Source organism: Andrena cerasifolii, chromosome 15, assembly GCF_050908995.1.
Source record: "Andrena cerasifolii isolate SP2316 chromosome 15, iyAndCera1_principal, whole genome shotgun sequence".
NCBI lineage: Eukaryota > Metazoa > Arthropoda > Insecta > Hymenoptera > Andrenidae > Andrena > Andrena cerasifolii.
The window spans coordinates 8887572-8909049 of record NC_135132.1 but is presented as its reverse complement, the minus strand read 5'-3'; the positions used below and the strand labels follow the sequence as shown (position 1 = coordinate 8909049).

The following is a 21478-nucleotide window of genomic DNA, read 5'->3' as shown; positions in this document are numbered from 1 at the left end:
AACTTTCTACAGTTTCTTTTCTCATAAATTACAACTACTCTGGCGGTGGCGCGAAGAAAATCAAAAGTCGAATACAAGAACCATCCAGGGCTACAAAAATGCTGCTCAAGTACTTACATTACGAGCTCTATCAGCTTAAAAAAAAAACCACGATAAAATCAGACATGACCGTGATTCATAATTAACAGCGACAAACTTTAGATAAAACGAAGAATACAACGTTGTTATCTACGTATTTAGCCAATACCAGAATTGTGAGCGAGACCATACGTGGAAGTTTAACCTAAACGGCTGCACAGTGCGCAGAATTTTCCGAAAGAATCATGGCTTTCGTGATAAGCAGAGCCAGGTGCTTGCTCTTCCGCACGAGTGCGGTTTCAAGGAGCAGCTACAAATGTTTAAATATCTCGAAGGTACGTGCACTGAAAAACTGCTGAGTAACCAATTTTACTGTCGCAAGGTGACTCTCTTCACTTAGCGCTCATGCTACATCCACCCTAACCAGAATGAAACCTTGACACTAGGTGCGCGCAGTTAGGTTCTCCATTAAAGTCGACGTCCCCGATGCAGAGCCGCGGTCTCAAAGCCTGACGCCGCCAATGGGCGAAGGAAAAGTATTCTCGGACATAGACGAGGTGGTGTCTGATATACCGGATGGCGCTACGCTGTTGGTCGGCGGATTCGGGCTCTGCGGGATCCCAGAGAACTTAATCGCAGCTGTGCAGAAGAAGGGCGCGAAGGATTTAACTGTCATCTCGAATAACGCAGGCGTGGAGGACTTCGGTTTAGGTATACTCGTGAAGGATCGCAGGGTAAAGCGAATGATCTCTTCCTACATTGGCGAGAACCCCGAGCTCGAGAGGCAGTACCTTAACGGGGAACTGGAGGTTGAGTTAACGCCGCAGGTGATCGCAACAGGGATTCTGGATGCACGGCGCACGGAGGGACGCTAACTTTGTATTTGCAATGCACAGGGAACCTTAGCGGAGCGGATTCGAGCAGGCGGAGCTGGGATACCAGCCTTCTATACTCCCACTGCGTATGGGACTCTGATCCAGGAGGGAAGCTGCATCGTCAAGTATAATAAGGACGGAGGGCCTGAGATATGTACGGGGCCTAAAGACGTCGCGCAGTTCGGTGGCAGGCACTATATACTGGAAACAGCGATTCTGGGGGACTTCGCTCTGGTGAAAGCGTGGAAAGCGGACAAGAAGGGGAACCTGATTTTCAGGAAGTCGGCCAGGAACTTTAATCCGACCATGTGCAAGGCAGCTAAAGTGACTATCGCTGAGGTGGAGGAGATCGTTGAGCCTGGTGAGCTGAATCCCGATCATGTTCACTTGCCGGGGATTTTTGTGGATAGAATCGTGCAGGGACCTTCCTACGAGAAGCGAATAGAGGTTTGTATGTTCTCCTGGATTGCGAGGGCTCTGTTACAAGCTGTTTATGTTCCCTAGAAACGGTTGACGAAGAATATGAAGCCTAAGAAAGTAACGCCGGCGAGTTTGATGAGGGACAGGATCGTGAAGCGCGCTGCTCTGGAGTTCAAAGACGGGATGTATGGTAAGGCGTTGTGTATTCAAGCGACGCGTTCGAGATTCAACGAGCAAATTTCTTGCAGCTAATCTGGGGATCGGCATACCCACGCTCGTGTGCAGGTACATCCCTAAGAACGTGAACGTGACGCTGCAGTCGGAGAACGGTATTCTCGGGCTTGGACCTTATCCGGACGAGGTCGAGGTGGACCCGGATTTGATCACCGCTGGAAAGGAATCGATCACGGTGCAACCGGGCGCTTCGTTTTTCAGCAGCGACGAAAGTTTCGCCATGATTCGAGGGTGTGTATTAAGGGGGTATTCCACTGTGAACGGTCGAAGAATCAAGCTACTTTTAAAGATTTTTTTCTCAGTAAATACAGCATATAATGAAATAAATATTTTTGGCTTATTTATTAAGCTACACTTATATTATACCAAAAAAATTAAAAAGAATACATTTAATTTGTTTTACTTGTTTTTTTTACAAAGCGTCAATATGGCACTTAAACAAAAACGGTATGTTCGTGGTGCAGGTGATTTCCCGGCTTAGGCTTATCTGAAACAAAAAACTCGAAAAGATTCTTAATCTGTATGAGTGTCGCTATCGCCCGTAGCTCAATTAAAATTTTTTGTTGAGAAATAATTTCTCGGGGAACACCCAACAAAGATTGTTAATTATTGAACTATGGGCGATAGCGACACTCATACAGATTAAGAATCTTTCCGAGTTTTTTGTTTCAGATAAGCCTAAGCCGGGAAATCACCTGCACCACGAACAAACCGTTTTTGTATAGATGCCATATTGGCGCTTTGTAAAAAACAAGTAAAACAAATTAAAAATATTCTTTTTAATTTTTTTGGTATAATATAATAATAGCTTAATAAAAACCAAAAAGATTTATTTCATTATATGTTGTATTTACTGAGATAAAAATCTTTAAAAGTAGCTTGATTCTTCGACCGTTCACAGTGGAATACCCCCTTAAAAGAGGCTTGAGAGATAGTGAGCGAGGTTTCTATCGATTTTGATCTTTTAAGAGGCCACGTTAACATGACCATGCTCGGGGGTATGCAAGTGTCCGAGGGCGGAGATTTGGCTAACTGGATGATCCCGGGGCAGGCGGTGAAGGGAATGGGAGGCGCGATGGATTTAGTCTGCGCGGCGAATACGAGAGTCGTGATCACTATGGAGCAGAAGGCTCGCGACGGGAGTCCGAAGATAGTGAAGAACTGCACGATGCCCGTAACAGGTAATGCGATCATAGGCATTTCGATAAGTGTAGGAACTCATTCGTCTGTTCGTATGGTGTCCTAGGTCAAGGATGCGTGGATTTAATAATCACGGAAATGGCGGTGTTCGAGGTGATCAAGGGAGAAGGATTGAAGATGATTGAAATCGCGCCCAATGTCGAGATCAGCGAAGTCGTCAGCTGTACCGGCTGCGAGTTCATGGTGGCCGATGATCTAAAGCAGATGGGTCAAGTGGGCGACGATGAGTACGAATAGGAGTGAGAGTCTGTTAATTTCGCGTTACTTTTAATCTACCTCGCTCAGATCTGACGCTACGCATTACGCAACCGTTACTTTGCATAATCTACTTTGCGTAGCCTACTGTAAGTACGTATACTATACAGCATAATTGCGAAAGGGTAGATTTAACTAAAAGAGTAATATAATTTTGTAATACAGTCGCTAAGGGAGAGAAGAGAGGGAGAATAAATTTTCCAACGAATCAGCGTCCGATTAATTAAGCAGTTACTCTCTAAATTTCGCCTTTACCCTCGCAGGGAGCGGTAGCAGGTAAAGCACGCTGTTCAGTATGCTGAGACCGACGGCGAAGGCCAGGGAGATCAGCAGGTTCAGATCGACGTTCAACACTTCGGAGATGTTCTCACCCTCGCGGGTGAAACGCTCGATCAGGTAGGCCCGGCCGTCCGGGTACCTGCAGAGCTCTGGTATCCCGGGGCACGGGAAGCTCTCGTTGTAATGCAAGTTTACAAAGGCCGGAGTGTCGACGGCCAGCTGGTTCAAGGCCAGCGAGGCGTACCTCGCGGGCAGCGCGGTGGAAACGGCCGCGAGCCAGTACGACAGACCCTTCAAGCTCCTGATGGCCCCGGACGCGATTACCAGAGACACCAGCGTCATGTACAGCACCGTTATCGCGCCTGTCACCGGACGCCCGACCACCATCAGCACAGCCACGGTCACCTGCTCGGCCGCGACGTAGCTGGACCAGAGGACGCCCGAGGCGTACGCCCACGAGGATAAGTCCAGCTCCAGGATCGGCGTTAGAATGCCGATCGTGATCATGGTGGAGACGAAGCTCAGCGGCAGGCTCAGCAGCGCGTACGCGGTCAGGAACATCGCGCCGCCGTACAGGCCCTCCCTCTTCTCCTGGTAATACCTAGCGCGGTAGCCTGGAACTGAGCAATCAACGTCAGGGCCTGCCCGGTGTCGCTGACGCACAGCGATCACTTACAGAGGAGAGCCGTCGACGCTATCCCGGCCACGTAGAACAACGTCAATACGTTAAAGACTAAGCCGCCTGTTTGTAGAAACACCCTCGACTGCACGGGCGTCGAATGGGAGTAGAGGATGCTCGCCAGGGCGACGGAGAACGGCAGCAACAACAGCCGCGCGGCGAAGTCTCCTAAGCCGCACTTGTTGAAGGCGAACGTCGCCGCCATGCCTCTCCTAAAATGTACACGCTGTAATGGCTGGTAAACGGGGCATACGCGAGGTACACTCACAGGTAAAGAGCGAGGAGAGTGGAGAAGCAACCCGGCTTGATGCCGCGGCCCAAGCCCTTGTGCATGATACCGAGAGGCGTGTCTTTAACGTTCGGCGGCACCTGCGGAGCCTCCTTCATGTAAATCACCCCCTCGGCCTTGAACTTCTCCACCAGCACGGATATCTGCTGGTTGGACTCCAGGAAACGGTCTCTGGACCGGCGGTCGACCGTCGACAGGCACACTAAAGCGATCGGTTACTCGCACCTTTGTCCGTAATTTCTAGCTACTTCGATCTAGCGATACTCACGGTAGTACATCAATGGATTCTCGAGCTCGGGGCACGGGAATCCAATGTAAGTGAAGTAGTCCAGCATGCTTCTGGTCGGGCCGGAGTAGACCACTGCCCCGAGGCACAAGAGAGTCACGCGGCTGACAAACGGCAGCACGTCCGACCTAGGAGTCTCCATCGTTAGAACGACGATGGAGCCTCTCCTAGTCGCGTACGACCAGAGCATGGAGACGATTAGGTACGTGTTGAGCGGATCAGTGTCCCAGGTCGGCTCGTCTAGAAGCAGCAGGGTGGGATCCTTGGCGAGCTGAACGCCGAGCATCAGCCTCCTGTACTCCGGCTTCGTCAGATCGTTCACAGATCTGTTGGCCACCTGGGACAGCGCCAGGTCGGCGAGCGTCTGCCGTACCCGGGCCTCTCTGTTGCTCAGATTAGCGAGCCACGTGGCGTACGTGAGCGTTTGGCGGACAGTGAGGCTCGGCAGGAGATGGCACCTATGAGCCACGTACCCGCCGTGACGCCTGAACAATTCCGGCGTCAGCAGGTTGTTGTTCAACGTCACTCTACCCCTCGTCTCACCCTCCGCCCTCCCAGCTAAAAGGTAGAATGAATTCCCGCAATGTCTCTCGCTACATAGTTCAATGAAGGTGAAATTAAGCTGGGATCTCCAATGTGCGGCTCACCGCTCCGGCCGGCGGAGGTTCCACTAATGCAAGCAGTGGGTGGAAACTGAATAGGGAACTTCCGGAATAGCGTTTAGACAGGAAAGAACAGGCTTTCATGGCTCAGAGGGCGCTAGTGTCGCGGTATACTGTCTTATAAGTGAAAATAAGTGTAACGTGAGTGAAAGGCTACTGTTTACTCGTGTTTACTCTTTAATAACTTAAAATGAATGTGCAGAAGAATGGGGCAACTGCAAAGAGGGTGACAGGTAAGAAAGTTTTATGTACGGTTTGAGTTACATCTGAGAAACTTGTTTTTCATTTTTTAAAATTCATTTTTGTGTTTTTTAATAGCGTTTAACGAGTGCATTCCAAAAATACAAGTTTTAAGTTTAGGAAATCATTTTTAATATTTTTTACAGTAAATTGAAAGTTTTTGATAACAGAGTTTATAACCTAAAAATTCAAAAACATCACGAATATTCAAATAAACAAGTGTCTCAAATGCAACTCAAACCGTACATAAAACTTTCTTACCTGTCACCCTCTTTGCAGTTTCCCCATTCTTCTGCACATTTATTTTAAGTTATTAAACAGTAAACACAAGTAAACACTAACCTTTCACTCACGTTACATTTGTTTTCACTTATAAGACAGCATAAGTCTCAGCCAATCGCGTATGTACAGACACAGACATAACTATACCGCGACACTAGCGCCCTCTAAGCTATGAAAGCCTGTTCTTTCCTGTCTAAACGCTATTCCGGAAGTTCCCTATTCAGTTTCCACCCACTGTTTTAGACAGCGCGTGGCTTGAGACTCGGCGAGTCTCTTGGGAACGCTCATGGCTCGTCGACTCGCGCTTGCCAAGCCAACTCGTCGAACCTGGGCGAGCCGAGTCGACTCGCTGTCTAACTTCACCTTTAAGATACCCGCACTCCGCACGCTCCCTTACCGATCACGTCGAGCAGAGCCCTCTTCCCGGAGCCCTTCGAGCCCAAAATCGCCAGCACCTCTCCGCCGTGGACCCGAGCGGACACATCTCGCAGCACCGCGGTCGCTTCCGATTTACTTAAGCAGTTCCCTTCGATTACCACCGACGTCGAGTGAAACACGTTCGATATATCCAGGGTGCAGTCCGAAGGAATCATCTTTGGCGCCTGTCCCAGCCTGTCCCTGGCCCCTCTAGATCACATTCCCCGACCGACTGCGGGCCTTAGCGGCGGCTGGGAGAAGTTACAGGAGAAAAACGGCCCCCACTGTGCGAGAACAAAGAAACGATACCTCCCCAGGGTCGTTCACTGAGTCCGCTCCCCGAAACGGTACATCGAGAGGGGTACCAGGGTTAGAAACTGCCAGAAGGATGAGCAGAACGATCTGCGAGAGAGCACGGTGGCTGCACAAGTGCCTAGCTAAACGTCGCAGGTAGAACGCAGGCATCGGTGACGATACTTGGCTAGGAGTTGGCTTCGCGAGGTGAATGCCTCCTCTCGGAGGAGACTGGTGGGAGGTCGAAGGTATACCACCGCCAGTAGGAGTAGTAGGGCACGCTTGTAGCTACCGAACGAAGACCCCCTCGACAGTTCGCCGCCGAGTTCTCAGCTCAAGTAATATTACTTTCGACGCAAGCTAGCTGTCCCAATGGAACTGGGCGTTAAACAGTCAAGCACACAACAGAGTTTCGAATACAAGCTAAGGGAACCAACGGAGGAAACTTAAACCGCGTGCAGAGTAGAAGAAGATTCTTTATTAGAAGACCATCTATGGGAAGCGAGGCGAAGTTCCAGCGAATCGAGAATGTCGGAAGGTGGGGCCCGGGCCGTCGATGGATGCGTCACTGCGAACTTGAAAGACTGAGAGGGAAGGGAGGGGGAGAAGCCGAGAGAGGGGCCCAGGCTCGGAAGGCACGTCTGTCAGAAGGCAGCGTTTAGAAAAGGTTCCCTGCGAGGCTGGCGTTCAACATACCGATGCTGTTGCGGTATCGCGATCGCGGTTCGAGTGATGCGTTCGCGAGGGACGCGTCAGGCCGTTCTCAGTGCTGACAAGCCGCGGGTTCGTTTCCATTGACAGAGGCCTAAAGGATACGCGAGAAGACGCGGAGAATCGGCGGAATGGAGCAGCATCACCTTGACTCGGCGAGGCTCTGTTGAAAGCTCATCCTGAATACCGGCGGTGAGTCATTGTCACGAAGGGCCTCCGCGGTGCTTCGGCTTTGCCACGCGCCTCGTAGAAGCGCACGTGAGAGTTTGCTTTTTGGTCCAGCATTTCTATTGTTTACCCCGCGAGAGGCAGCCCTCTCCGTGGTAACTTCATCCCAACAAGAATTCGATTAACCCCGAGTCCCGGCGGCTTACGGCTCCGCTAGCTTGGCTCGAGCTTCTGCGGTAACCTGGGCCCCCGTTTCCATTCGAAAGGGAGAAGAAAAATGGTGAAGGAACAGTTAACGCGTAGTCGGCACGCACAAGTTTCGATTCCGCGGTTAGCCACGGTTCAACGACTGGGAACCTGATTTTGCATAATGAGAAAGGTTTACCCGCAGCACGGTGAAAGCAACAGGTGATTAGCAGAGCTTTCGAGGTGTTTCTTTTTCGATGGCCGAGCGCTAGTAGTTTATGAAACGCGCCCGACCCGCCGATTTCCGCGGGGAACGGAACCGGCTGGATTGAGCAACATTCCCCGCGCTCTTAATTTCGCCGTCAACACTTTCGCCCCGCGGACCTGGCAATAGTGTAATAATTGGAAACGATTGAGAAGCTTCCTCCCGTCGACGGTGCGTTGTGAGACTTGAATGAACGCACAAGAGATGTCCCGCTGCACCTCTGCACGTGCCACGGACGCCGCTGAGTCATTTGCAATGTTAATCAGCCCCTTTCTCGTCGCAGACGGGACTCACCGTTCTGGAGTATTGAAAAAGAAGTATCGGCACTGACCTGGGTGCACATCTCTGTACGCTCTACGTTATACCTAGCAGCGCATCCGAACTTTCCTCGAGTTTTCGGCAGACTTTCCACGGTTTCTCGCACGCGGATGCACGTGGTATCCAGGCCAGCGTTTTATTAAGAGCCACCGTCACGTGTGTACGATCGAGAGGGACGCGTAGAAATCGGTGCGTGGGACAGTCCCACAGCCGGCGGAAGAGATTTCGAAACCGGAGCGTATCGTTCCCCTGGATCAGCCCGAGTCAGCGACTTTGAGGCTCCCGGCGAGGATCAGGTGAACAGTTGGCGGGCGAAGCTGACCCCGTGGCACAGAACTGTCGATTTTTCAACACGAAAGGCTATGCGGAGCCGGGCGGCGTGAAAAGTGAATTTGCATGCCGACGGGACGTGTTCCAGGCACGCCTAATGGTCGGGCGATGAAAGCCACCGGACCGTGAGCCGGCCGCTCGCTAAACATATTAATTAAATATCGTTTTCACCGAGCCCCGCGAACGCTCGGCCAGCCACGAGGCGCGTTAACAGCTCGCGGAAAGTATACCGAGGACTTTTACCATCGCGGCGACCGAAATCGGGACCCAGCGAAAAATCAGCGGCTCAATAGCGGGGCCGTAGCTCGGGATCGCTTTGGAGGCATGTCGCTACAGCTGTCGCAGAAAACGGGATATGCAAATGAACAGTTAAGGCGAATAGTTGCGAGACACCGATCGAACGGTGAAAAAAGCGTTACGTAAACTGCGGGGCATTATGGCCGGGTTTCGGAGGCTATCGCATTCGACGTCGCGTGCGGGCGACGGAAGAGAGGATTATAAGTTTCGCTGGTGCCAGACACCCTCGGGAATGCCAAGGATTCGGAGAAAAAGTTCAAGGTGCGAAGCGAAATTCCTTCGAGACCGCGGAAGGATTCCGAAGCACTAGAAGAAGGGGCCCTTTCTTACCGATATTTGTTCTCCCAACCGCGGTCGAAGTAATTTCGATGTGGTTGCGATAGAACAGACATAACGGCTAAGGATCCAGCGCGGCGATTAGTGTATAAATAACGCAGAATCTTGGCCAACGTTGAAGTGATGACCGGGCGTACCGTTAGTCCGTGACGAGTAAAAATACCAGCCGATGCTACACGAGCGGACAATTGAACGGCAGCTAACGAGCGTCAGCCGTTTAATAGCGAAGGTAAAGTGTCCATTTTTCATTCGCTTGGAATGAAGAAGGGACGCTCGCTCTCCTCCGAGAGCCTGCTCAAAGAATGACCAGTGTCTTCGCAAAAACTGTGCGCCTCGTGAGTCACCGTCTAACGGGAAGCTAAAGCGCGATGGTAAAAATGCCCTCCGAAGCATTTGCATGGACCACCCGACGCGTTGCGGCGAAAGAACTCCTCCACCGCAAACACTTTCTCGCTGCACACACCTCGTGTCAATAATCGCTCGTGTTTAATCCTCCACGCTCGGCGTCTGCGAGGCTGACCGACGCTTCTGTTGACCAATCCCTGTTCCTTTGTCAAAGAACGAAGCTGGCTGCTAAAGCTTCTTATATTCCCACTCGTCACTGGACCTACGAGTAGGATATTCGAAGAGAAACGCTTGCGTCTGCTTCAATAGCACCGCAAACCTTCTCAGAATTTTAACGACGCCTCCCGGTCGAAATAGAAGGGACCGGCAAAACGCGACGTTGAGTCAGCCCGATAACCTCGAGAGGAGCGCAAAGGATTGCTTTCCGCGGGAGAACGAAGGCGACGAGACTCGCTTGTACGTACGCGGAATACGTAAGTGTCGTATAATATTTGCAAGCTCATCGCGAGTATCACCGTTAAACGGAATACCCTGGCCCTGCGTGTCCGCGCACAATGGGCACGAGGAACATATGTGTAGTCGGACGTGCGCAGACTTACCGAGCAGGCTCGCGAAATTCCTGCCGATGGCGCCCCGTCGAGACGGGCCACCTTACTTCACGCGCTTTCTCACACCTCCCGGTAACTCGCGAGCAGCCGTTAACCAGCGCTGTCGGCGGGTAAATTTGGGACTCGGGGTAGAGGTAGACGGGGATTGGGGCCTGAAGTGGTGGCTGCACTATTTTGGAATTTTCCTCGAGTTTGGGCCCGGTGTTTTGGAAAAGCTGGCTAGGAGCTTGGTGGGGGTTCGCTGAACTCGGGGCGCTGCGCGCCAGACTGCGGAGTAAACGGAGACGCCAAATGAGGGTTCAAGGCTCTGTTTTTATGATTAAACTTGCCGCATTTGCTGCGCACTAAAGCCAGCCTCCGCTGTAGTAATCCTTCGTTTTATGAGTCACAGTTATGCTTGTACTCTCGTTTGCCAACGCTCCTCCAAGTATCAACACCACCTATATAATAAAGCCAAGCAGCTTCGTTGTGACGTCACCGCTGTGCGGCATTCACGAACTAGGCGGAATAATAAGGTCCCCTCAAATAATATATTTACAAGCAAAAACTTTATTTGTTTTAATTACATCCTGCGCATCTGCGCAAGGAGTTCGCACAGTCGTTTGTTAATTCTCTTAGAAGCTAAAAGGAAGCCAGTTCAAAGTTGCACTTTTTGTATATGTGGAAAAACTAAGAATACAGTACTTTATTTACAAAACTTTATTTAGTTTGTAATAACATGAAAAAATAAAATATTCCGTTTCTGATAACATTTAAAAATAAGGTATTCAGTTTTTCATAACGTACAAAAAATAATATAAACTTTGCAGTAATACAAATTTGTATTTTCATAAAACATTATTTAGTATTTTGCGATTGTTTATATGGTTTTTCACAGTATTTGAACGAGGCGAAATAATAATTCCCGTCATTTTTAAGAATCTATATGCATGTGGAGATATAAAAGAAGCATTGAAGAAACTATCATTGTTTCAGCCTGGAAGCGATATCGCTGTTTGGGCTGTGTACAAAGCTGAATTTGAGATCTACAAAATGAGAGGATCTTATTATTTTCCTTATTATTAATTTTTAGTGATTCCAATAAATTTAGAACTACATGCACTATCACATTTTCATCACTTATATTGATATTCTCTAGAACATCTATTATTTTTTCAGTATCCATCACACTATTTACAAATTTGGGAACACCTTTAACTGATATTTCCGAGGCTTTCACAAAAAATGGTTACTTTCAAGTTCAAATCAATCAAGATATACATTATATCATGTTGATTCTTTTCCAAGTTTAAATGAAGGTAAATAATATATTCTTTTTTAACAATAATATTCCACTTTTCGCCCATGTTAACCAATTTGGCTGTGCAGCTAAACTCTTCAAAACTTTTGAAGAAGAACCGTTTTTCATGTTCTGCAGTAGCTTTTTCACTTTCAATAATAGCACTTTGGATAGCTAGAGCTTCTCGTCTGGTCTTCTTCTCAAGCGTAGACTCTCTGTAATTTATTTCTTTACTGAAATAAGAGGCATACTGTGGAAAAAATACAGGGCACTGCGCCACTTTTCACTCTGGGTTTCTCTAAAGAAACTGTTATTGTTTTTCTTGTTTTCCAATCTGCTGCCGTTGTAGTAAATTCAATGTCGGATTTCGCAAAGTATCGATGGCACACTACTGAATGCTTTGAGCTAACAAAACTGTTTCGGCGAATGGCGTTAAGCCATTTCTGCTTAACCTCTTCGTTAGTTGGAAATTTCAAAACATGCACTTTGGATCGTTAGCAGAATATTTGCCATTACACCCAGGTACACAACACTTGTTAACCATTTTGAACTAATTATTACTTTAAACGACTTAAACGACTACGAATATCACTTAAAACAACCACACGTGGTAGGACATGCACAAGTACATCCGTGACTTCGAACACGAACTGGTCGCTCTGTGCCTCTTGCATATGACTTCACAGGGTCACGTGGTACAGAGCAGTTTGGCTTTATTATATAGGTGGTGTTGCGCAAGGCGATAGTTTATCACGCGTCGGTTAATGCTTGACATCAGTCGGTAATCTGTTTCGTCCAATAACGTCTTCATGAGTCTCTGCCAGTCTCGTTTCAATTGCCATTTACGCAGAGATTTATTTGGCGAGGAATGCACTGACTTGTCGATCGATCCGGGATCGCTGGAAGTTCTCCAGCCTGTTTTGGACCGGCCTCGGTATCCCAGCCGGATATTTTCCTTTCACGCTGGCCGGCTACCGAGGGTCAGGGGGGAGAGAGCGGCGAACAATTTCGAGCCTGCAGCGTCGAGTAATTTCAAAGGCTCGCCGGTTATTCGCAAGGCGTCTACGCACGTTCTTGGAATGTCACAGCGCACCGCGGTGGTTTCTCCAATTCCACTCGAGTCCGTTTGTCACTGTGGCGTCTAACTGCATCGCTGTGTGAACTATTCAGATCCCGTGAGCGATGGGTTCAGAGGCGTGGGAGCTGGAGCGGCGGTATTCGGTGCCGGGAGCCCTGGACACCAGAGGCCTGGAGCCCCCAGCCAGCGAGGACCTGCACGCCTGGTCCATTTACAGGTGACTCATTACCAGCGCAAGGAACAAGATGAGTGTCGCCCCCCTAATAACCAGGATGCTTTCAGGCAGAACTTGAACTCCGACTTTACCGACTCAGCGCTCGGATCGGCGGAGAAGTCGCCTCTTCCTTACGGCAACTTCCAGCTGCGCGACTCGACGGTGCAGAGCATCCTGAGGCACCCCAGATACGGGCCCAAGAGCCCGCTGGCCAGCAACTCCTACACCTATCTCAAGTTCGGCCTGCCGCGAGTGCTGCCCCCTAGCTCACGGAACCGCGACGGTTCCAGCGGCTATGACTCCAGCGAGGAGGGCCGCCGGGTGTCGCACGCCGGCACCTCTGCCCACGGCACCTCGGCGATGCGCTCCGCAAGGAGCGACCCTGACTTCAGGCACGTCCACGCCGCGCCCAGGGAGCACGCACACTCTCAGCTAACGGTCTCCAGAGACAACCCGCGGCTGAGGAGCGCCAGCGAGGCGAACCTCCTCCAAGGTGGCGCCAGGACCAACCGGAGGCACAGCATAGCGCCCATCGATCCCGGATACGGGGTTCATGAGCCTAGAGGTACTAAACCTGGTGTAGCTCTAGGTGATAGGCGATGACTCAACGACAAATCTATTTCCAGGGCACGGCATCCTGGGCCCAGAGGGCTACACTCTACCGCTGAGACCTGTGCCATGTCTTCAGCATCCCTACTTGCAGCTGCGTGGCGTGGAAGCCTCTGGATCCGACGGGTTGCCTCTTCTCCGTGGAATCACTCTCGAGGCTGGAGCTACGGAGGTGCTAGCTGTCATGGCGACCACGGAGAAGGAGGGGAAGCAGATCGTAGAGACCATCGCGGGCAGGAAGCGCATCAAGCGCGGGGACATCTTGCTCAATGGGAGATCGGTGTCCTCGCGATCGCTGAGGTACTTAGGGTACACCTTCGTGGTAAAGATTAATCTTGCGGAATACTTGACTACCCGCGATCTGCAGGTCCCGTGTCGCGTATCTATCTACTGAGAGCGGTCTCAGCCCTGGCCTAACCGCCCAGCAGACTCTCAGCTTCTACATGCTGCTACGAGGCGGCCCAAACACTTCCAAGCTAGAGGCAGTCGCGATCCTCCAGGAACTCGGCTTGGAGGCGACTAAACACTGCCTGGTGAACTCACTGACGACCTCCGAGGCTAGGAGGTTGGCCCTGGCCTGTCGTCTGCTGCAGGACTCGCACATCCTCGCGTTGGACAGGCCCACGCATGGTCTGGACATCTTCGACGCTTTCTTCTTGGTGGAGTATCTGAGGCAGTGGGCCAGCAGAGGCCAAAGGCTCGTCGTCCTAACGCTGCACCCACCCACCTACGAAATCCTCACCATGGTCTCGAGGGTCGCGCTCACCTCGGGCGGCAGGATCATGTACTCCGGCCCCAGGAGGGATATGTTGCCATACTTCGCTCTCGCCGAGTTCCCCTGCCCTCCGTTCAAGAACCCTTCCGATTACTATCGTAAGTACCTCCACCTAGAGGTGGGATGAAGCTCCTCGCAAGAGGAAATAGCAATTGCCCGAGTCTGACCAATCACGAGGCAACCGTTGCTTTCAGTTGATCTAGTGACTCTGGACGATCTATCAGCAGAAGCGATGCTGGAATCTTCCCAGAGGATAGATCACCTAGCCGAATTAGCGAGGACGAGGCTACCGGCGTTGAGCGATCCTGGACCGCCCGGTGCACTGCCGCCCACGATTCCTAGCCCGAACGTGTTCACCCAGATCTACGCGCTACTCCTCAGAACGCTGATCTACAGTCAGCCCTGGACCTTGACCAGACTCCTCCGGAAGATCATCGTCTCAGCGTCGCTCAGCATCCTACTCGGAGCGATATTCTGGGACGTCGCCGGGGACTCCAACCTGTATCTGAGAGACAGAATAGGTTTCCATTACGCCAGCCTGGGCGTGCTCTTCTGGCCTCTGTGCATGATAGGGATCTGCGAGGTGGCCGACTCTAGACCAAGCGTGGAGAGGGACATCAAGGACGGCTTGTACGGAAGATTCGTCTATATTCTGATAGAGGTAAGTTTAACGCGAGGTAGCGATCGCCTACCAATAGACGCCAGCTGTCTACTCTTCGCTTTCAGCTCCTCTGCGGGGCGTCATCCTGGTGCGTAGTTTATCTGATCTACCTGACGCCAGGCTACGCCATGTCGGGGCTACATCTCGTGCCAGATGAGAATCTGACGTCCCTGTGGAGCTACCTTGCCGTCGGTTTGCTGTACCTCATGTTGCAGCACCTGATCTGTACGCTGTTCGCTCACACGTGCAAGTGGATATACCTGGCGTCCCTGTTCGCTGGCATCGTGATTGGGGAGATGACATTGGCTGGAGGGGTGTCACTGCACTTGGAGAATCTACCAAGTTGGTACCAAAAGATCAGCCCGATGCAGTGGGTCCTGTCCCTGCTGTTGCGCCCTCTCCACCAACCCGACGCGATGAGCAAACTAACCAACTGCAAGCCGAAGCAGATTCAGAGGCAAGACATCATCGTTCAAGCCACCTGCGAGCCACCGGACGGCGCTCTGGCGTTGTACGAAATCGCTTTGGATAAACTTAACGCCAGGGGAGAACTGTGGCTCGGGATAGGAATAGCCATCGTCGCCGCGCTGATTGTACTAGTGTTTCTGTGTATTAGATACACCACTCCTAAAAGACTAAGAAGCGTGCCCAACAAGCCGTGAAGTGCGACGAGGCAGTTGCGAACGAAGATGTACGTCTATAATTAATGCGAATAGGGCTTATGAATCTGTTAATCTTCTGAAATCTGCTAGGATACTGTTGTCTTCTTTCTTCTTCTTAGGGAAGCATCCATTCAGCATTACGACTTCGATATTTAATGGGACCATGCTCATTTGCTTCATTATTAAGCATACTCTTTTACACAGTGTCATGCTCATCGGTTTTGATACCATAGTCTATGCTGTTGCGACTTTTTGAAGCGAGAGGCTTCAAAAACTTGCAAAGTAGACTTGCGCGGCAATTCTCCGAAACTCGATGAGCCGTTATGTTGCAATCTCTTGCGGATACTTTAATAGGAAAACGAGCGGTAGCGCGGCAAGCTGATCCGTATCTGTAACGCTATAATCAAACGGACGGAAAAGTGTTCTTACGAAATAAAAGAGATTTAAACTTACCGCTGTCGTTCGCCACTTCTAACGGACCATTTTTAAAAATCATCGACGTGTTTCACGAGAACTCGGTCGGTTCCGAGGCGGAAGCTTGATCACGAGCGCCATCTGGAACGTTAAGAGCATTTACTAAAAAAAGCCTTTCCCGCGCTAATCCATCGAGCTCTGTCGGTAAGTAGAATTCTGTTCGTTCATTTCAATAGCAAAAACGTTAGGACTGTCAATTTCTGTGAAGTAAAACCGCCGATGCTAATATATTCCTCGAATTATTCACCGCTGCCACAAACAGGGAATATTTCCGTGCTTCTTTGAGGATCGATAATAACGAATTCCCAGAGTGAACCTCAGTCTCGGTTAAAAACGATCTCCTGACTTATTAATACCGGAGACATTTAGACGGTTAAAATCGATATACCGTCGGGTAAATATATCTGTCGGCTAACGGCGCTGCATTTTCAAAGTGTAATGAATAATCGAATAGATCAATTGGTAGGCCGAGTTTGCTGTAATACCGGCGATCTGATCGAACGGCCATAACCTTGGTGGCTAACCAACGATACGTCGATGGTTTTCCAATTTAACGCCCGAATACTTACCTCGCCTGCTCGTCACGGTGCGCCGACAATCTCGACGGAGATCAGATATTACGGGCGAGATAAGATTACCGTTGCGTGCGTGTGCGAGTTTTACAATCGGCCACCGGGCAATCGTAAAAGTTAAAGAGACAGGAGCTGATCGTTTATCTTGGAACAAGCCAGACACGCGGTAACGATCCCGCTCGCTTTGCAATGGTTACGCTGCGATTTCCACGTATAGACCTGACGACGAGATTCGATGATATCGCAGCTTTCTCGCCGGTCGAAGTCGCTGGGGCAATCGGCGTTGCATAATTACCCGGAGCGTCGACTCGTCAATGAATTGATCCTCGATGCGAGGCACTGCCGTTCATTCAGGTGCTACCGACGCCAGAGGCACAAGTTTAACGCTCGCGGCTTTTTCCGAGAACCACAGACACTGGGCGCGTATGTATGCACAGCGCGCGCGCGCGCGCGCACACGTACGCGACCTACGCGACGAGTTAATTACTTTCATCGGCGGAAGTTGGTATTTACCACGATTGCTCATCGTCAATTTATACTAATTCGGCGAGCGAGCGCTTCGGAGAAACTCGAACTTATCTAGAAAAAGTAAGCCGCTTCTAAACACGAAGTGCATGTGGGAACGGAAGATAACCTAGATATATTTAGGGAAACAGATTCGGTATCTTGTTTGTTGGTTATATCGGATGGTTAAGTTTCCGCCGGTCCTCTGAAATATCGAACAGGGACGGGAAGGACGAACAGAGGAAAATGAATTGTTCCCACAGCGTGTGAAAATGACGTATCCTTTTTTACAGGTGAAGGGTCGTCCTTAAATTACGTAAGGCTTTTTTGGGCGGCAGGTGTCGCGAATTTCTTACGTTTTTTTACAAGGCAGAGAATCTTACGTAATAATTTCTTAACATAATCTTAATATATAAAGCAGAAAGCTTCTATATGTTTGTGTTTGTCTGTCGCCTAAAAACTTTTGAACGATAAATTCTGGGGTGGCGAAAAAAAAACAATCTAAATACCATTAATGTTCCAAAAAAGTAATTTTAGTTTCAGGAAGCCGAGTTAAATGAATTATATAAATAATTAAAAGGATTGTAGCAACTGAACAAAATGCAATGTAAAAGAAGGGACAGGGTGCGAAATCGCCAAAATTACCCTTACGTAACTTAAGGACGGCCGGTAGTATCAGAGACGAGCAAAATTTTTTCTTCAAATAAAATTTCGAATAACGAATAAAAGTTAGAAAAATTATTCGCCATGTGTCAAGTAAAGTTAACTCGGTAAACTTAATTTTTTTTAACTTTTATTCGTTACTCGAAATTTTATTTAAAGAAAACTTTTGCCCATCTTAATATGTTTGCCAATTTCTTGAATCTAAACAGATGCAATAACAAAGTTTTGTACACTTTAGCAGGTATGCCTAGCAGTCGCAGTATTATTCTAGTCCACTAATGCAGCATGTTCGTGCGCTTTGTCACTTAGAATCGACCCCTTTGGAGGCCTTCAAGGGTACATTTCTCGCCGGAAAATTGCAGCAATGTTAACATACCCCCACGTCGAGCGTGCAGGCACATAAGTAAACGAGCGAGTGTACAACACGCACCGGAAGCATTACATACACCCGGCCGGGCAGTGGTGGACGTATTCTGGGCGCGCGTGTGCGCCAGATCCTGGTGTGCCCGCGTGGGCGTGTGGAGGCGCGCGCGCGCGTGTGCGTGTGATTACTACGAAAAGCGGCCCCAGGTTGACAGGAAATGGTTCGAGATAAGATAATGACGTCCCTCGCCCCTCCTGCATCCGGCAACTTTCTTCGCCGCGCTTTCGATCCCGTCTCGAATGCGTTACAAAAGCTCCCGTTTGTTTATCGCCGGAGGACAGATAGAAATCTCTATCCCACTCGATCCGAAGTGTTTCGGTAGGGTAAGTGTGGGTATTACTGCGGACTTTTAAGATAGGTTAACTTTAGGACGTTCGATAAAGTGCTGAAATGAATGAAAATCCCTCTTTCTTTTTTTAAAAGGAAGTTGGGAGCTTAATAATTCCATAAAAAAATGTGAGGACTGGGTAATAGCCACAGATAATTAAATATACAGAGATTGAAACATCAATGTCGTTGCAGGAGCACTGCAGACATGCATGCATTACTGCGTTAGGCGAAGTACTAGTATAAGAAAGCCTATTGACTTTTCTGTTATTTTTTTTTACTTTTTTTTTCACTTTTATCTTTTCTTGGCATCTTTATACAGTTGTAATTGTGACTCAGCACCGCGGCTCACTTCGGATGCTAGATTGACGTACGGTCGGAGAAAAGGTTAGGTTACGCAGTCGTCAATCTGCAATAATACATGCACATGGTGTAAAGTACTGCACCTAATACTGCGGTGAGAAATAAAAATTGAAACTAAAATGTAGATGACTCATTTACTGTTGTTCTGAAAAAGATAACTTACTCTGTCGAATAATAACGCTGCGTTACATGTATTACTGTTAATAACAGAAATATAAATGTTTTTCAAGTAGCTGTTCATGACCGCCACACCGGGAATCGACCGAAGTTTCGCCTTGACGAATTTCAAACTACGGTAAAAGAATTAATAATTACTTATTAATAATTATCTGTAATAGAGTTTAAAATAACTTTACCAAAACCTTTCCAGAGTTATGTGCTTCCCAATATTAAATATGATCTGCTTTAGAGTATCCGTAGCAACCCAGGCGTCCGCAGTAATACCCACACTTACCCTATCTCCGATCGCGTTAACTGGCTATCGAGTCGCGGTTAACGCAATACGCGCAACGTTTCATTGATGGCTTCCTGAGCTTCCTCCCGGTGGATCGCCAGGGTCCAGCCTCCTACTAGACCAGACGGAAATAGCGGCCGGAATAATACCGCGGAGGATTTTTCAAAATACACAAGCTGCAGGCCCGACAGTGGTGTAAATTAAACAAACCTCCGCGTTTCAACAATAAAGCCAGCCAGCCTCCGTCCGCTGATACTCGGCAGCGTGCGCGAGTAATCTTATCCTGGCGGCGGTCGATAGCAGATACGGGAAGGAATAAACACAGGCAAGCGCGGGGAACAGGCGTCCCGAGCTCGTAATTAGCCCGAGCGTGTCCAGGAAGCCGCCGGGCGTCCCATCGATTCTATTGACGCGATCGCGTGTCAACGCCGGCCGATCCGAGCCTCTCGTTCCCCGGGAATGGGAATCCGAGCATAGGTGGCCCCATCATCGAATGACTCTCGAAACTGGTGCGCCCGCATTCCTCCGTAAGACCCACATTGCGAGGCCCCGACGCGGCCACTAATCGCGAGCCGGTAAAACAGCCTGCACGATTACTTCTTCCCTTCTCCGACTAGACACGCGACAAGCTAACCTAGGAATTCGGTCGACGATTCAACAAAGCATGCAATTGGATAATTCGAGTGCCATATACAGAGGGCGACCGAATAATTGAAGCTGTTCGCTTCCGGCGAGTCGCAGCGCCATCGGAGAGGCCCGGAAGCTAATTTCACACCGCTTGCAGAGTTTCTCGACGGGCCCCGGAGGGTTAGCTCAGCGCTAACAATGTCAAGTTCCGTATTTCTCGGTGGATCTTGACGGAAGTGAGGCCAATCGATTCTTTGTGTTTCTAGGTTAAAAGCTACGACGGTACCGGAGCTTCGAAGAATTGTGATGATCCCTTCGCAATTATTCGGGCTTCGAAGCTTCCATTTAAAGGGTTATACCGACTTAGGGGCCGTCCTTAAATTACGTAAGAGTAATTTGGCGATTTATTACCCCGTCGATCCTCCAGTATGAGAATTTGTAAGATTTTATATTCCAACCCCCTCCTTAAGTAATATCTTTTACATGTGTTTTTATCAGTTAGTCAAATTCTTTTAAAGATTTATATAATTTATTTAACTCGCTTTCGCGTGTGCGATGAAACATCGTTTTTAGGCTATTCATATGGAAAATTAGGTTAAAATGATATTACGTAAGGCGCTATCTGACACCCGCTTCCCGCTTTGTAAGAAAACGTAAGAAATTCGTGGCTTCCCCTCAAAGCCTTAGGTAATTTAAGGACGATCCCTTTAGTCAGGAGGCTGGAAAGAGGCAAATTTTTTTTTAAAAAGCGGAAGCATATATTTTCACAGAACTTTTTGCACTTAAAAGGGTAATATTTAAAGAACATCTGGTAATTTTTTGTTTCGTAGAAAAATAATTACGTTTGTAATAAAATTACCACCGACATCCGAAAAGCCTTTTCGAAAAGCTGTTTTGGGGTGCGCACTGTCCTTCGGAACTTAGATTCTCTAAATCAAAAAGCAAAAAGATTTCGTTAGTATATTAATGTATCCTCAGATTCACGGAGGGAATTTCCGAAATATAAAATTAAAACAAAATGGCGGCTATTTAAAGTTGAAGTCCTAATTTTAGCGTGAAAAAAATTGAAAGGTGCCATTTTGTTTTAAATTAATATTTCGGGAATTCCCTTCGTGAATCAGAGGATGCACTAGTATACTAAAGAAATCTTTTTTGTTTTGCAACAAGTTCTGCACAAATATACGCTTCCGTTTTAAAAAAATTCACAAACCCCTTAAGGGGGTAGGTAACCCTCAAAATTTTCGAAAATTCGATTTTGAGATATCTAATTTTGCATATTCCGCTAGCTACATCTTTTCTACGTATTTTAAGCGCAACCGGGCCCCAAAATTCCAAAAAATTTAAGGGATCACAGCCAAAAATGTACGAGCCTGCACATGAGAGCAAGAAAATTTCCAGGGAGGTGCAGAATAAAATAATGATGTGCTAAAAAAGATAAAAAATATTTTTCCCACGAAAAAAGGATAAAATCATATACATCAACGTAAAAATTGTATTAATTTGTTCATCAAAATTTTATTTCTGACACAAGATGGGGACTGTCTTACAGATTATAAAAATGCCTTTACTTTGTGTTTTAGGTAATTCGCCTGGCCGGAATCGCGCTCTTCCTCCTGTAAATATATTTAAAATTTTCTCTTGCTTTAAAGTCAACGAAATGACGCTTAAAAATTAAAATAAAAACTAACTCTATATTCGTTTATCACTTCAGAACATGCGTTTGAGAAAGGGGCCTGAT

General features: G+C 48.5%; 3 protein-coding genes and 1 long non-coding RNA gene across 6 annotated transcripts; 2 read left to right on the top strand and 2 right to left on the bottom strand.

Moving 5' to 3' along the window:
* Positions 1 to 69: 69 nt before the first annotated feature.
* Scot (Succinyl-CoA:3-ketoacid CoA transferase) lies at positions 70 to 3270 on the top strand. Its single transcript, XM_076828366.1, has 7 exons — positions 70 to 413; positions 525 to 905; positions 975 to 1400; positions 1458 to 1563; positions 1622 to 1838; positions 2577 to 2788; positions 2854 to 3270. The coding sequence occupies exons 1-7, from the start codon at positions 324 to 326 to the stop codon at positions 3042 to 3044; spliced, it is 1623 nt and encodes a 540-aa protein (XP_076684481.1). The 5' UTR covers positions 70 to 323; the 3' UTR covers positions 3045 to 3270.
* Positions 3271 to 3284: 14 nt separating this feature from the next.
* Positions 3285 to 6825, bottom strand: LOC143377278 (ATP-binding cassette sub-family G member 5). The gene is made up of 5 exons (XM_076828365.1): positions 6177 to 6825; positions 4578 to 5153; positions 4289 to 4511; positions 4018 to 4232; positions 3285 to 3961 (listed from the first exon to the last, which is right to left on the bottom strand). The coding sequence occupies exons 1-5, from the start codon at positions 6370 to 6372 to the stop codon at positions 3294 to 3296; spliced, it is 1878 nt and encodes a 625-aa protein (XP_076684480.1). The 5' UTR covers positions 6373 to 6825; the 3' UTR covers positions 3285 to 3293.
* Positions 6826 to 6945: 120 nt separating this feature from the next.
* Positions 6946 to 15785, top strand: LOC143377276 (ATP-binding cassette sub-family G member 8). Of its 3 annotated transcripts, none has more exons than XM_076828363.1 (7): positions 6946 to 7393; positions 12186 to 12628; positions 12694 to 13190; positions 13252 to 13534; positions 13602 to 14107; positions 14204 to 14670; positions 14736 to 15785. In XM_076828363.1, the coding sequence occupies exons 2-7, from the start codon at positions 12516 to 12518 to the stop codon at positions 15330 to 15332; spliced, it is 2463 nt and encodes an 820-aa protein (XP_076684478.1). In that variant the 5' UTR covers positions 6946 to 7393; positions 12186 to 12515; the 3' UTR covers positions 15333 to 15785. The 3 variants fall into 3 exon arrangements, with proteins under 3 accessions (XP_076684478.1, XP_076684477.1, XP_076684479.1); XM_076828362.1 differs by having other exon boundaries at positions 6947 to 7393; positions 12504 to 12628; XM_076828364.1 differs by lacking the exon at positions 6946 to 7393 and adding an exon at positions 8165 to 9919 and having other exon boundaries at positions 12504 to 12628.
* Positions 15438 to 17134, bottom strand: LOC143377282 (uncharacterized). The gene is made up of 2 exons (XR_013087274.1): positions 16376 to 17134; positions 15438 to 15887 (listed from the first exon to the last, which is right to left on the bottom strand). It is a non-coding gene; the product is annotated as an uncharacterized LOC143377282 (long non-coding RNA).
* Positions 17135 to 21478: the final 4344 nt, after the last annotated feature.

What these genes read in the sequence shown, in the direction of transcription:
- LOC143377276 (XM_076828363.1), top strand. Translation starts at nt 12,516, where the DNA reads ATGGGTTCAGAGGCGTGGGAGCTGGAGCGGCGGTATTCGGTGCCGGGA. An exon ending in GTGTCCTCGCGATCGCTGAG is followed by an intron (nt 13,535 to 13,601) that starts GTACTTAGGGTA and finishes CGCGATCTGCAG; the next exon opens with GTCCCGTGTCGCGTATCTAT. An exon ending in TCGTCTATATTCTGATAGAG is followed by an intron (nt 14,671 to 14,735) that starts GTAAGTTTAACG and finishes CTTCGCTTTCAG; the next exon opens with CTCCTCTGCGGGGCGTCATC.
- Scot (XM_076828366.1), top strand. Translation starts at nt 324, where the DNA reads ATGGCTTTCGTGATAAGCAGAGCCAGGTGCTTGCTCTTCCGCACGAGT. An exon ending in AGTTTCGCCATGATTCGAGG is followed by an intron (nt 1,839 to 2,576) that starts GTGTGTATTAAG and finishes TGATCTTTTAAG; the next exon opens with AGGCCACGTTAACATGACCA. An exon ending in CTGCACGATGCCCGTAACAG is followed by an intron (nt 2,789 to 2,853) that starts GTAATGCGATCA and finishes ATGGTGTCCTAG; the next exon opens with GTCAAGGATGCGTGGATTTA.
- LOC143377278 (XM_076828365.1), bottom strand. Translation starts at nt 6,372, where the DNA reads ATGATTCCTTCGGACTGCACCCTGGATATATCGAACGTGTTTCACTCG. An exon ending in GGCTCTGCTCGACGTGATCG is followed by an intron (nt 5,154 to 6,176) that starts GTAAGGGAGCGT and finishes TCTACCTTTTAG; the next exon opens with CTGGGAGGGCGGAGGGTGAG. An exon ending in GAATCCATTGATGTACTACC is followed by an intron (nt 4,512 to 4,577) that starts GTGAGTATCGCT and finishes CGATCGCTTTAG; the next exon opens with TGTGCCTGTCGACGGTCGAC.